The following is a 12,788-nucleotide window of genomic DNA, read 5'->3' as shown; positions in this document are numbered from 1 at the left end:
TGAAAGAGCAAAATGTTGTTTCAAGAAAAAACATAAATAGGGCCGGGTCCGGTGGCTCACGCCTGTAATCCCAACACTTTGGGAGGCCGAGGTGGGCGGATCAGGAGGTCAGGAGATCGAAACCATCCTGGCTAACACGGTGAAACCCCGTCTCTACTAAAAATACAAAAAAATTAGCCGGGCATTGTGGTGGGGGCCCGTAGTCCCAGCTACTCAGGAGGCTGAGGTAGGAGAATGGCATGAACCCGGGAGGCAGAGCTTGCAGTGAGCCAAGATCACGCCACTGCACTCCAGCCTGGGCGACAGAGCAAGACTCCTTCTCAAAAAAGAAAAGAAAAAACATAAATTAAATAAATATCAGAAAGAGCAAGATTATAAAAAACAAACAATAAAATAACATAACATAAATAAAAAAGAACATGGACTCAGGAGGAGTCCAACATCTGATTTTTAATCCTGGTCCTATAACTTATTAGCTGAGTAACATTGGGAAAATTACTTAGCTGATAATAGCATATCTTATAGCAGCAGTCCCCAACCTTTTTGGCACCAGGGACTGGTTTTGTGGAAGACAATTTTTCCATGGACTGTGCAGTGGGGTGAGGGATGGTTTCAGGATGATTCAAGTGCATTACATTTATTATACACTTTATTTCTATTATTTTTACATTGTAATATATGATGAAATAATTATACAACTCACCGTAATGTAGAATCAGTGGGAGCCTTGAGCTTGTTTTCCTGCAACTAGACAGTTCCATCCGGGGATGATGGGAGACAGTGACAGATGATCAGGCATTAGATTCCCATAAGGAATGCACAACCTAGATCCCTTGGATGTGCAGTTCGTGCTTCTGTGAGAGTCTAATGCCACCACTGATCTGACAGAAGGCAGAGCTCAGGTGGTAATGTGAGCCATGGGGAGCTGCTGTAAATACAGATGAAGCTTCATGCACTCACCTGCCACTCACCTCCTGCTCTGCAGCCCAGTTCCTAACAGGCCACAGACCAGCACTGGTCTGTGACCCCGGGGATCGGGACCCCTGTCTCATAGGATGTTGCAAATATTAATGAGATAATGTATGTAAAACTTGGCACGATGCTTAGCATGTAGTAAATGCTGAGTAAATATTAGCTGTAGTTATTTTAAGTAATAGAATAGGGAAGATGGTTCTTCAGTCTCTCAGAACTTCTATTAGTGCCTGAGATGCAATGTGTGATTAAAAAAAATATTGTATAATCATAGGCTGGGCGTGATGGCTCACATCTGTAGTCTCAGCACTTTGGGAGCCCAAGACAGATGGATCACTTGAGCTCAGGAGTTCAAGACCAGCCTGGGCAATATGGCAAAACTCTGTCTCTACCAAAAATACAAAAAAAAAAAAAAGGCTGGGCACGGTGGCTCGCGCCTGTAGTCCCAGCACTTTGGGAGGCTGAGGCAGGCGGATCACTTGAGGTCAGGAGTTCAAGACCAGCCTGGCCAACATGGCAAAACCCCATCTCTACTAAAAATACAAAAATTGGCTGGGCATGGTGGCGCACACCTGTAGTCCCAGCTACCCAGGAGGCTGAGGCAGGAGAATCACTTGAACCCGGGAGGAGGAGGTTGCAGTGAGCCGAGATCACGCCACTGCACTCAGCCTGGGCAACAGAGCGAGACTCCATCTCAAAAAAAACAAAAACAAAAGTACAAACAAAATTAGCCAGGCATGGTGGCACGCACCTGTAGTCCCAGCTACTTGGGAAGCTAAAGTGGGAGAATCACCCAGGAGGCGGAGGTTGCAGTGAGCTGAGTTCGCACCACTGCATTCCAGCCTGGGTGACAGAGCGAGACCCCATCTCAAAAAATAAAAAATAAAAAGTGCCATACAAGATCAGATACTACTATTAGCATTTCTGAAATGTCTGTAGTTGTCAAGAGTATGTTATTGGCTGGGTGCGGTGGCTCACGCCTGTAAATCCTAGCACTTTGGGAGGCTGAGGTGGGCAGATTGCCTGAGCTCAGGAGTTCAAGACCAGCCTGGGCAACATGGTGAAACCCCTTCTCTACTAAAATGCAAAAATGAGCTGGATGTGGTGGTGCACACCTGTAGTCCCAGCTACTTGGGCGACTAAGACAAGAGAATCATTTGAATCCAGGAGGCCGAGGTTGCAGTGAGTCAATATCGTGCCACTGCACTCTAGCCTGGGCGACAGCATGAGATTCTGTCTCCAAAAAAAAAAAAAAGAGTATGTCATAGGTGAGATGTTGAAGTATTCATTGTAAACTATGACTAGAATTATTTGGAATGACTGCATCAATTCTATAGGAATTAGGACTTTTCTATAATGCTCAAATTTCAAGTTCTTCATTTATTTTTGCCTATGTGGATATATTTGTACACATGTTTATCACCTAGTAAGTTGCTGAGTAGTTAATGCTACAGAAACTTGAGGACATATGAAAAATTTTCTTTTTTCTCTCCTCCTCCCAAATTGTGCCTTTAGCAAGTCTGACATCACAAGAGAATCATCTTTTACATCAGCCGACACTGGGAATTCACTGTCTGCTTTTCCAAGTTATACAGGCGCAGGGATATCTACTGAAGGAAGCTCGGACTTCTCCTGGGGATATGGTGTGAGTTATATGTTATCAGTCTGATGGAGTGCTTGGGAGACGATTCTGGGAGTCAGGATTTGTCAGTATATATTTCATTCCTTCACTCTCCTGCATTGTTTCTTTACATTTATCATACCTCATAATAACTGTAAAGAAGCATCAGTCCTCATCTTCTTTCAGTATTTGCTTTGTTTTATTGATATAGTAGTTGAGCCTTAGACATGCTTAGTGTTCAACTTAAACAGTTGCAGGTTGGCCGGGCACGGTGGCTCATGCCTGCAATCCCAGCACTTTGGGAGGCCGAGGCGGGCGGATCACCTGAGGTCGGGAGTTCTAGACCAGACTGACCAACATGGAGAAACCCTGTCTCTACTAAAAATACAAAATTAGCCGAGTGTGGTGGTGCATGCCTGTAATCCCAGCTACTCTGGAGGCTGAGACAGGAGAATGGCTTGAACCCAGGAGGCGGAGGTTGCTGTGAGCCAAGATCGCGCCATTGCACTCCAGTCTGGGCAACAAGAGCGAAACTCTGTCTCAAAAAAAAAAAAAAACAACAACAAAGAGTTGCAGGTTAATATGGATTTGGGCTCTGAGTCTATTCCTTTTGCCATGCCCAGTCCACTAATGTATGTCTTTACCACTAATGTTACCTTGTTGTTTAAAATGTTTTTGAAAATTTATTATTAAGCCATTATAGCCTGGGAAAATATTTATGATATATTGGTAATGAAAACAAACAGGTTATAAATCATATATGTAGTGTCACTCTAATTTTGTTTTATATAAATTCTTGCCTATATTAGTGAAAAGGACCAAGAATATTTACTCAAAATATTGTTCAGTTGTTATTAATTAGGTGATGAGATGAGTGATTTTTACTTCTTTACTTATTTTTGGCTATTTCCCATTATAAAATATTATTTTTAAAAGACCAACAGCTCTAAAAAATTTTTAAAGACAATTTTTATGCATAATTTTATCACCTTGATGCAAGATGCAATAGACATTTTTATTTCTTGTTTTTTTTTTTTTTGGAACAGAGTCTTACTCTGTTGCCAGGCTGGAGTGCAGTGGCACGATCTTGGCTCACTGCAACCTCTGCCTCCCGGGTTCAAGCCATTCTCCTGCCTCACCCTCCTGAGTAGCTAGGACTATAGGTGTGCACCACCATGGCCAGCTAATTTTTGTATTTTCAGTAGAGACAGGGTTTCACCATGTTGACCAGGATGGTCTCGATCTCTTGACCTTGTAATCTGCCCACCTCAGCCTCTCAAAGTGCTGGGATTACAGGCATGAGCCACCACGCCTGGCCAACATTTTTATTTATATATCTTTTTTCAATCTGTATTTAATTTGGCTTAGTTATAATCATGATGTACACATAATATTATGCTGCATTTCTTCACCTAATATTTTATAAACAGTTTTCCACAATATTGACTTTATATAATATTATTGTTAGGCTCTTTCTTTCTGTCTGTCTTTTCTTTCTTCTTTCTCTGTCACCCAGGCTGGAGTGCAGTGGCAATCATAGCTCACTGCAGCCTCAAACTCCTGGGCTCAAGCCATCCTCCTGCCTCAGCCTCCTGAGTAGCTGGGACCACAGGTGCATGCCACCACACCCTGCTATTTTTTTTTTTTTTAAGAGGTAGGATCTGGAACTCCTGGCCTCAAGCAATTCTCCCACCTCAGCCTCCCAATGTGCTGAGGTTATAGGCATGAGCCACTGCACCCAGCCAGAAACCTGCTTTTTCTTTTTTTTAACAAAAGGCCTGCTAATTGTTAAAACCTATTTATATTACACTGAGTTATTTTCTAATCATTTTGAATGTACATGTATTTTCCTTATATAGTTGTATGATACATGTACATACTATTTTGTGGCCTATTTTTTTCATTTACCATTATTTTATATAGACATTTACTACTACACACTGGTCAATCTGAATGTTATATAATATTTTCCTGTCTTAATATATCATAATTGGATCTTTCCCTTATTATCTGATACTTGGGTTTTCATGTTTTTTTCATTCATTCAACAAATATTTATTGAGCATGGTTGTATTCCCTGTATTTGGCCTTGGGAATATGGGGTGAGTGAGACTTACATGATTCAATAGTCTAATGAGGGAGATTGACAAAAGTAAATACAAAAGGTGATAAGTGCTCTAAGGAAGATGACAGGGTGCTGAAATAGAACATTATCAAGGGTATTCATTATCAGGGATCTCAGGTAAGGTAGATCTGAGACTTGAAGACAGAAGAGCTAGCCATGTGAAGAGTGAGGAAAAGAGTTTTCCAGACAGGTAACCAGCAGCATATGCAAAAGCCCAAGGAGGAGAAGAGCTTCATATTTCCAAGGGAAAGTGTTTGGTGTATTCTTGCAACTGATAAAAGGTCAGGGTGGCTGGATGATGGAAAACCAGGGGGAAAAAAACACAAATGAGATTAGAGAGGTAGGTGGGACTAGATCATTAGGGCCCTGCAGGCCAAAGAATTTAAATTGTATTCTAATAATTAGATGCCTCATCAGGAAGATTTAGTATACTAACTGTATATTTCCATTAGTTCTCTCTATATTATGATTTGTATCTCTTTATAACTTATAAATGTCATACAGATGTTTCCCATATCCTTGCTTTCCTTTTGGCATTTATAGTCTAACAGGTTTTTAAAATATATTCACATATAGCCATCTTACTTTTGGCCTTCATTTCTTCACTAGTCAGGATTTTATCTTTAGAAAATTGACTGTTATAATATTCTTTTTCATGGCTTAAAATAAAATCCATCCCTTCAGGTGTTTATCCTTTGAATTACAAACAATCCAATTACATTCTTTTAGTTATTTTAAAATGTACAATTAAGTTATTATTGACTATAGTCACCCTTTGTGCTATTAAATAGTAGGTCTTATTCATTCTTTCTATTTTTTTTGTACCCAATAACCACCCCATCTCCCCATCCTCACCCCCCCACTACCCTTCCCAGCCTCTGGTAATCATAAATTTCATTAATTTCTACCCTGATCTTTATTATTTATTTTGGGTTTGGTTTGCTCTTGCTTTTCTAGTTCTTTTTTTTTTTTGAGATGGAGTCTCGCATTGTCACCCAGGCTAGAGTGCAGTGGCACGATCTCGGCTCACTGCAAGCTCTGCCTCCTGGGTTCACGTCATTCTCCTGCCTCAGCCTCCCAAGTAGGTGGGACTACAGGTGCCCGCTACCACACCTAGCTAATTTTTTGTATTTTTTTTAGTAGAGACAGGGTTTCACCACGTTAGCCAGGATGGTCTCAATCTCCTGACCTCATGATCTGCCTGCCTTGGCCTCCCAAAGTGCTGGGATTACAGGCGTGAGCCACCGCACCCAGCTGCTTTTCTAGTTTCTTTTAAGATGTATCATTAGATTGTTCATGTGAAGTTTTTTCTCTTTTTTGATGTAGGCACTTACAGCTGTAAACTTCCCTCCTAGTATTGCTTTTGCTGTTTCCCATAGGTTTGGATGTGTTGTGTTTCTAGTATCATTTGTTTCAAGAAATTTTTCAATCTCCTTCTTAATTTCTTCATTGACCTACTGGTCATTCAGGGGGATCTTGTGTAATTTCCATGTGTTTATATAGCTTTCAAAATTCCTCTTGTTATTAATTTCTAGTTTTGTTCCATTGTGGTCAGAGAAGATGTTTGATATTATTTCAGTTTTTTTGGTCTTAAGACTTGTGTTGTGACCTAACATGTGGTCCATCCTTGAGAATGATCCATGTGCTGAGGAAAAGAATGTGTATTCTGCAGCTGTTAGGTGAAATGTTCTGTAAATATGTTAGATCCATTTGGCCTGTAGTGCAGATTAAGTCTGATGTTTCTTTGTTGATTTTGTCTGGAAAATCTGTGCAATGCTGAAAGTTGGGTGTTGAAGTCTCCAACTCTTATTGTATTGGGACCTATATCTCTCTTTAGCTCTCATAATATTTCCTTTATATATCTGGGTGCTCCAGTGTTGGGTTCATATATATTTAAAATTGTTATATCTTCTTGCTGAATTGATCTCTCTTTATCATTATATAGTGACCTTCTTTATCTCTTCTTATAGTTTCTGTCTTGAAATCTATTTTGTCTGATACAAGTATAGCTACTTGTGTTCTTTTTTGGTTTCAATGGGCATGGAATATCTTTTTCCATCCCTTTATTTTCAGTCTGTGTGTGTCTTTATAGGTGAAGTGTGTTTCTTGTAGGCAACAGATCAATGGGTCTTGTTTTTTCATCCATTCACCCAGTCTGTGTCTTTTTTTTTTTTTTTTTTTAATGGAGTTTAGCTCTTGTAGCCCAGGCTAGAGTGCAATGGCACAATCTCGGCTCACTGCAACCTCTGCCTCCTAGATTCAAGTGATTCTCCTGCCTCAGCCTCTTGAGTAGCTGGGATTGCAGTTTTGCACCACCATGCCTGGCTAATTGTATTTTTAGTAGAGACGGGGTTCTGCCTTGTTGGCCAGGCTGGTCTCGAACTCCTGACCTCAAGTGATCTGCTCACCTTGGCCTCCCAAAGTGTTAGGATTACAGACGTGAGCCACTGCACCCAGCCTTGCTGCATGACTTTCTAGGTTAGAAAGCAACACAGCTTCTGGCTGGCTCTTTCCATCTCTCTCATCTGAATGGTGGACCTCAGAATCCAGCCATCATATTGCGAGGAAGTTCAGACCACACGAAAAGGCTCGTATAGAGAGGAATTAAAGCCCCAGTTGAAAGCCAGCATCAGCTGCCAGACATGTGAGTAAATGAGCATTAAGATGTTTTCAGCTCCCAGCCTTTGAGTCTTCTGACTAAGGCCTCAGATATTGTGGAGCAGAGATAAGCCATTCCTGCTGTGCTCTATATAAATTCCTGACCCATACAAACCCAGAGAGATAGTACATGATTATTGTTGTTTTAAGCTATTAAGTTTTGCAGTAATTCGTTACACTGCCAGAGTGCCAGAGTAACTGAAGCACTCCTCTCTTGCTGCTCAAGGTCATAAAAACTGCTTAGGCACTCTCTTACCTCTCTTGGGCTCCTATCGCACACCAGGCCTTCCTCCTGTACAGATCCCCTCCTGTTGTCTCTGTCTCCCTGCCTGGGGACAATTTTCTGACTGTGTAAGAGTGAACTAGAGTCCAAGCAAAGCAATGGTGGTCCCACTGTGCTGAGGAGCAGAGATGAGAGTTCAGGGTAGAGGAAGAGAAGAGAACCAGAAATTAATTAATGGGTGAATATAAAAGTCTATATTTTTTGTCTGATTTATTTAAAGGACAACTGACTGATTAAAGCAAAATACATGCTTGTATTTAATATGTATATGATATATAAAGTGTGTGTCTGAAATGTGTCTAAAATGTATAAAGAGGGAGTTTATACTTGTAGAAGTAAATATAGCTCAAATAATGGGTGACTATAAGTGGAATTATACTTTTATAAGGTTATTATATTTGTGGATTATTGTAAAATTATTCAAGAAATGAAATGAAACAGTTCTTACACAGAGAAAGCTCTAGGCCCAGGTGAATTCTCTCATCCATTTGTGGAAGAAATAACAATGATGCAAACTTTTTTCCCAAAAAGTATAAGGAATACTTCTCAATTCAGTTTATTATAAGGTCAGCAGAGTCTTGATGCTAAAACCTGAGAAAGACAATGTAATAACAAAAAATTATGAGGTGGGACTTTTAGTATCAGAGTAAGTAGCTAGGCAAATCCTCCTCCCCAAAAGCAACAATGAAACTGGACAAAATGGTGAGGTGCAACTGTTTAAAGGCTTTGCAAATTGACAAAAAGCATATAACAAATAAAGAAGCAGTTATTCATGAAAATCAATAGAACTTTGGGTTAAGAACAGTGAGAGACTATTCTACTACAGAGGGACATGCTGTGAAAACTGGCAGCCTCACTGTTGGAGAAGGCTCAGTAGGTTTGGAGTGAACCTGGAGAGACCCTATGCCCAACAGCATGTAAGTAACAGTAGTAAACTTGGTAGGAAGAACAGTTGCTCAGATAGCTTGAGGTTTTAGTCCTGGCTGGGACAAACAATGGATTGGCAAACTATCCAGTAATTTATTAAGGATATCTGGGAAATAAGATGGTCACAGGAGGCCTTGATAAGCTTTCCACACATCCACACAGGACTGACTAAGCTATCTACACATCCCTGGCTGACCGTGAGTCAGCTTGCAAATGCAGAGAAGATACAAGAGGGCATCCAGAAATTAAAAGCAGATGCAAAAACTGCTTGAATTTGAACTAAGACAAAATACACTTTAAAAGAAAAAATACTACTAGAAACAAAGAGGGACATTTTATAATGATAAAAGGGTCAATTCATCAGGAAAATATAGCAGTTATAAATGTAACATATAATAACCAAGTCTTAAAGTTCATGAAGCAAAAAATGACTGAATGGAAAGGAGAAATATTGTAGCAATTATAGCTGGAAACTTTAATACCCCACTCTCAATACTTGTAGACCACCTAGACAGAAAATCAGCAAGGATATTAAATACCTGAACAATACTATCAACCAGCCTGACCTAACTGACATCCCACCCAGTGACAGCAGTGTAGATACTCTTCAAGCACACATAAAACAAATTTTTTAACTATAAAAAGATTTAAATTATACAAGGTATGTTCTCCAACCACTTTGGAATTAAATTATAAATCAACAACATACATTTGGGATATCCTCAAATATTTGGCAATTAAATATCACTCTTCTAAATAACCCATGGGTTGAAAAAGGAATCAATAAGGGAAAGTAGAAAATATTTTGAACTGAAAGAAAAGGGAAAAGCAAAATACCAACATTTATGGGATGCAGCTAGGAGGAAATGAATAGCTTTAAATGCCTACAGAAAAACAGGGATGTCTCAATAATATGTTTCCACCTTAAGAAACTAAAGAAGAACAAACTAAATCCAAAGCAAAGCAGAAAGAAGGAAATAATACAGATAAGATAGAAATTAATAAAACAGAAAAACAATAGAGAAAATAAAGTCAAAAGCTGTTTCTTTGAAAAGAAGTCAGTAAATTGACAAATCATTAGTTGGTTTGATCAAGAAAGAAGAGAGATTGACATGATCAGGAATGAAAGAGAGGGCATAACTCAACCCTACAGAAAGTACTCTGAGAATTCAGTAAACAATGCCAACAAATTAGATAACTTAGATGTAATGGACAAATCCCTAGAAAGACATAAATTAACAAATTGACTTAAAGAAAAATTAAAAATTTAAACAGCTCCATACCAATCTAATTGGGTTATTTCTATCTATGTAATTTCTATTTAAATAAACTAAATTAATAATTAAAAATCTTTCAGCTGATCACAGTGGCTCATGCCTGTAATCTCAGCACTTTGGGAGGCAAGGAGGGAGGATCACTTGAACCCAGTAGTTTGAGACCAGCCTGAGCAACATAGTGAGACCCCATCTCTACGAAAACTAAAACAATTAGACAGGTATGGTGGCACGTGCCTTTAGTCCCAGGTACTTGGGAGGCTGAGGTGGGAGAATCGCTTGGGCCTGGGAGGTCAAGGCTGCAGTGAGCCATGATCACACTACTGCATTCCACTGGGCAACAGAGTGACTCTGTCTCAACAAATAAACAAATAAAAAATCTTCCCACAAAGAAGTCCAGGCACAGATGCGCTAGTAAACTCTATCGAATATTTAAATTCTAGTAAACTTTATCAAATATTTAAAGAAGAAATCAGACTCAGAAAATCAAGGAACACTTTCCAATTCGTTCTATGAGACCAGTATTACCCTGATACCAAAACCAGAAAAAGACAAGAATTCTTCATGTAAGAGATTCTAAGGAATAGAAGGAAAAGAAAAGAAAAAAATTAGAACTGATATATGAATTTAACAGTGCCACAAGGTGCAAGATCAATATGTAAAAATCAACTTATTTTGCCTCAGGAGGCTGAGGCAGGAGAATCACTTGAACCCAGGAGGCAGAGGTTGCAGTGAGCCAAGATTGTGCCACTGCACTCCAGCCTGAGCAACAGAGCAAGACTCCGACTCAAAACAACAACAACAAAAACAGTGTGGTACTGACAAAAAGATGGTCATGTAGTCAATAGAACAGAATTGAGAGTCCAGAAATAAACTCTTACATTTAGGATCCATTGATTTTTGACAAAGGCACAAAGGCAATTCAATAGAGAAAGGATTTTTTTTTTCCCTAACAAATGTTGCTGGGACAATTGGATATCCATGTGCAAAAAGATGAATTCACATCATATAAAAAATTTACTCAAAATGAATTATAAACTTAAATATAAGAGCAAAAACTATAAATCCCTTAGAAGAAAATGTATAACCAAATCAAGACCTTGGATTAGGCAACAAGTTCATAAATAGGACACACCAAAAGCATAAGCTACGAAAATGGATAAATTTAACTCCTTCAAAATTTACATCTTTTTTACTTTTACATACCTTATTAAGAAATGAAAGGACACCAGCCTGGCCAAGATGGTGAAGCCCCGTCTCTATTAAAAATACAAAAAATTAGCCAGGCGTGGTGGCAGGTACCTGTAATCCCAGCTACTCTGGAGGCTGAGGCAGAGAATTGCTTGAACCTGGGAGGTGGAGGTTGCAATGAGCCGAGATCGTGCCACTGCACTCCAGCCTGGGTGACAGAGAGAGACTCCATCTCAGAAAAAAGAAAAAAAAGAAAGAAAGGAAGGAAGGAAGGAGGGAGGGAGGGAAGGAAGGAAGGAAGGAAAGAAGGAAAGAAAGGACAGATCACAGATTGGGAGAGAATATTTCCAATATCTGACTTGTATCCAAAGTATATAAAGAGCTCTTAAAACTCCATATTAAAAAGAAAAAAAAAGGCTAGACACAGTGGCTTGTGCCTGTAATTCCAACACTTTGAGAGGCTGAGGCCAGCAGATCATTTGAGCCCAAGCATTTGAGATCAGCCTAAGCAACAAAGTGAGATCTCCATCTCTAAAAAATAATTAATTAATTAATTGAAAGGAAAAATAAAAGGTGAAATAATGGGCAAAAGACTTGAAAAGACATTCCATGAAAGAAAAATACATAAATGGCCAAGTAGCATGTAGAAAGATGCTCCATATGATGAATTATAGAGAAAATGCAAATTGAAAACTGGGAAGATACACCACTCTACATTCACAAAAATTGCTAAAATTGAAAAGACTGACAATACCTAGTACTGGAATGGATGTGGAGCAGGTTTAATGCTCACACATTTCTGGTAGGAGTGCTAAATTGTACATCCATCGTATAAAATAGTTTAGTAATTTCTTTAAACATACATTTATTATGTGACAGCAATTTCACTGCTAGCTATTATCCAAGAAAAATGAAAACATCTCTCTAGAAAAAGACTTGTACATGAATGTTTATATCAGCTTTATTCATAACAAACAATATAAACAAATACTGAAAATAACATAAACGTCCCTTAATAGGGGAGTGGATAAACCAATTGCAGCATAGTCTTAAAACAAAATACTTTTCAGCAATAGAATGTAATGAATAATTAATACATGCAATAACATGAATGAACCTCAAAAAGATTCTCCTGAATGAAGGAAGCCAAACACAAAAAGTGCATCCTGCACTTTTTGAATCCCAATTATATGAAGTTCTAGACCAGACAAAAGTAACTTACAATGATAAAAATAAGTCAACATTTTGGAAAAGCTGCAAAGGAGTGTGAGGAGAAATGTTTTATATCTGGAAAGGAATGTTAGTTACTAGGGTGAATATTTTGTCAAATCTCATTGTGCTGTACACTTAAATGTGCATTTTGTTGAATGTAAGTTATTCCTCAGTAAAGTTGATTAAAATTTTAAAGTCCTCAAAGAGTTAAAGGACAAGATAACATCTATTTAAATTATTAGAGGTTATAAAACAAAGCAGGTAAAGATATTAACTTAAGAACAGGCAAATATGAAGAACCAGTTAAACATCTTCAAAATGAATAGCATTTGAAATATACTCAATATACAAGGTAAGCTGGACCCAGTGAAACAGATAGTAGCGAATTGAATGCTAGAACTAAGAAAATCACCTAGAACCGGGGAACTAAAGACAGAATTTGAAGAGTAGTTAGGAGACATGGAGGATGGATTAAGAAACTGCAATATATTTCTAACAGAAATTTTAGAGAATAAGAAAGAGGCA

At 38.7% G+C, this 12,788-nt stretch overlaps 1 protein-coding gene across 13 annotated transcripts in view; it reads left to right on the top strand.

Moving 5' to 3' along the window:
* FAM149B1 (family with sequence similarity 149 member B1) overlaps nt 1–12,788 on the top strand; it is a 73,420-nt gene that overhangs the window by 7,179 nt on the left and 53,453 nt on the right. For 10 of the 13 annotated variants that reach the window (XM_054523338.2, XM_054523336.2, XM_054523339.2 and 7 more), the window contains exon 3: nt 2,488–2,617. The exons of 1 other annotated variant lie outside the window; for it this stretch is intronic. In XM_054523338.2, coding sequence (XP_054379313.1) covers nt 2,488–2,617 — 130 coding nt within the window. The remainder of the gene's footprint in view (nt 1–2,487; nt 2,618–12,788) is intronic. 2 more of the 13 variants (XM_054523334.2, XM_054523335.2) reach the window with 1 other exon arrangement.

This window comes from Pongo abelii, chromosome 8 (genome assembly GCF_028885655.2).
Source record: "Pongo abelii isolate AG06213 chromosome 8, NHGRI_mPonAbe1-v2.0_pri, whole genome shotgun sequence".
NCBI lineage: Eukaryota > Metazoa > Chordata > Mammalia > Primates > Hominidae > Pongo > Pongo abelii.
The sequence above is the reverse complement of the archived record's forward strand: the minus strand, read 5'-3'. Positions and strand labels throughout refer to the sequence as shown.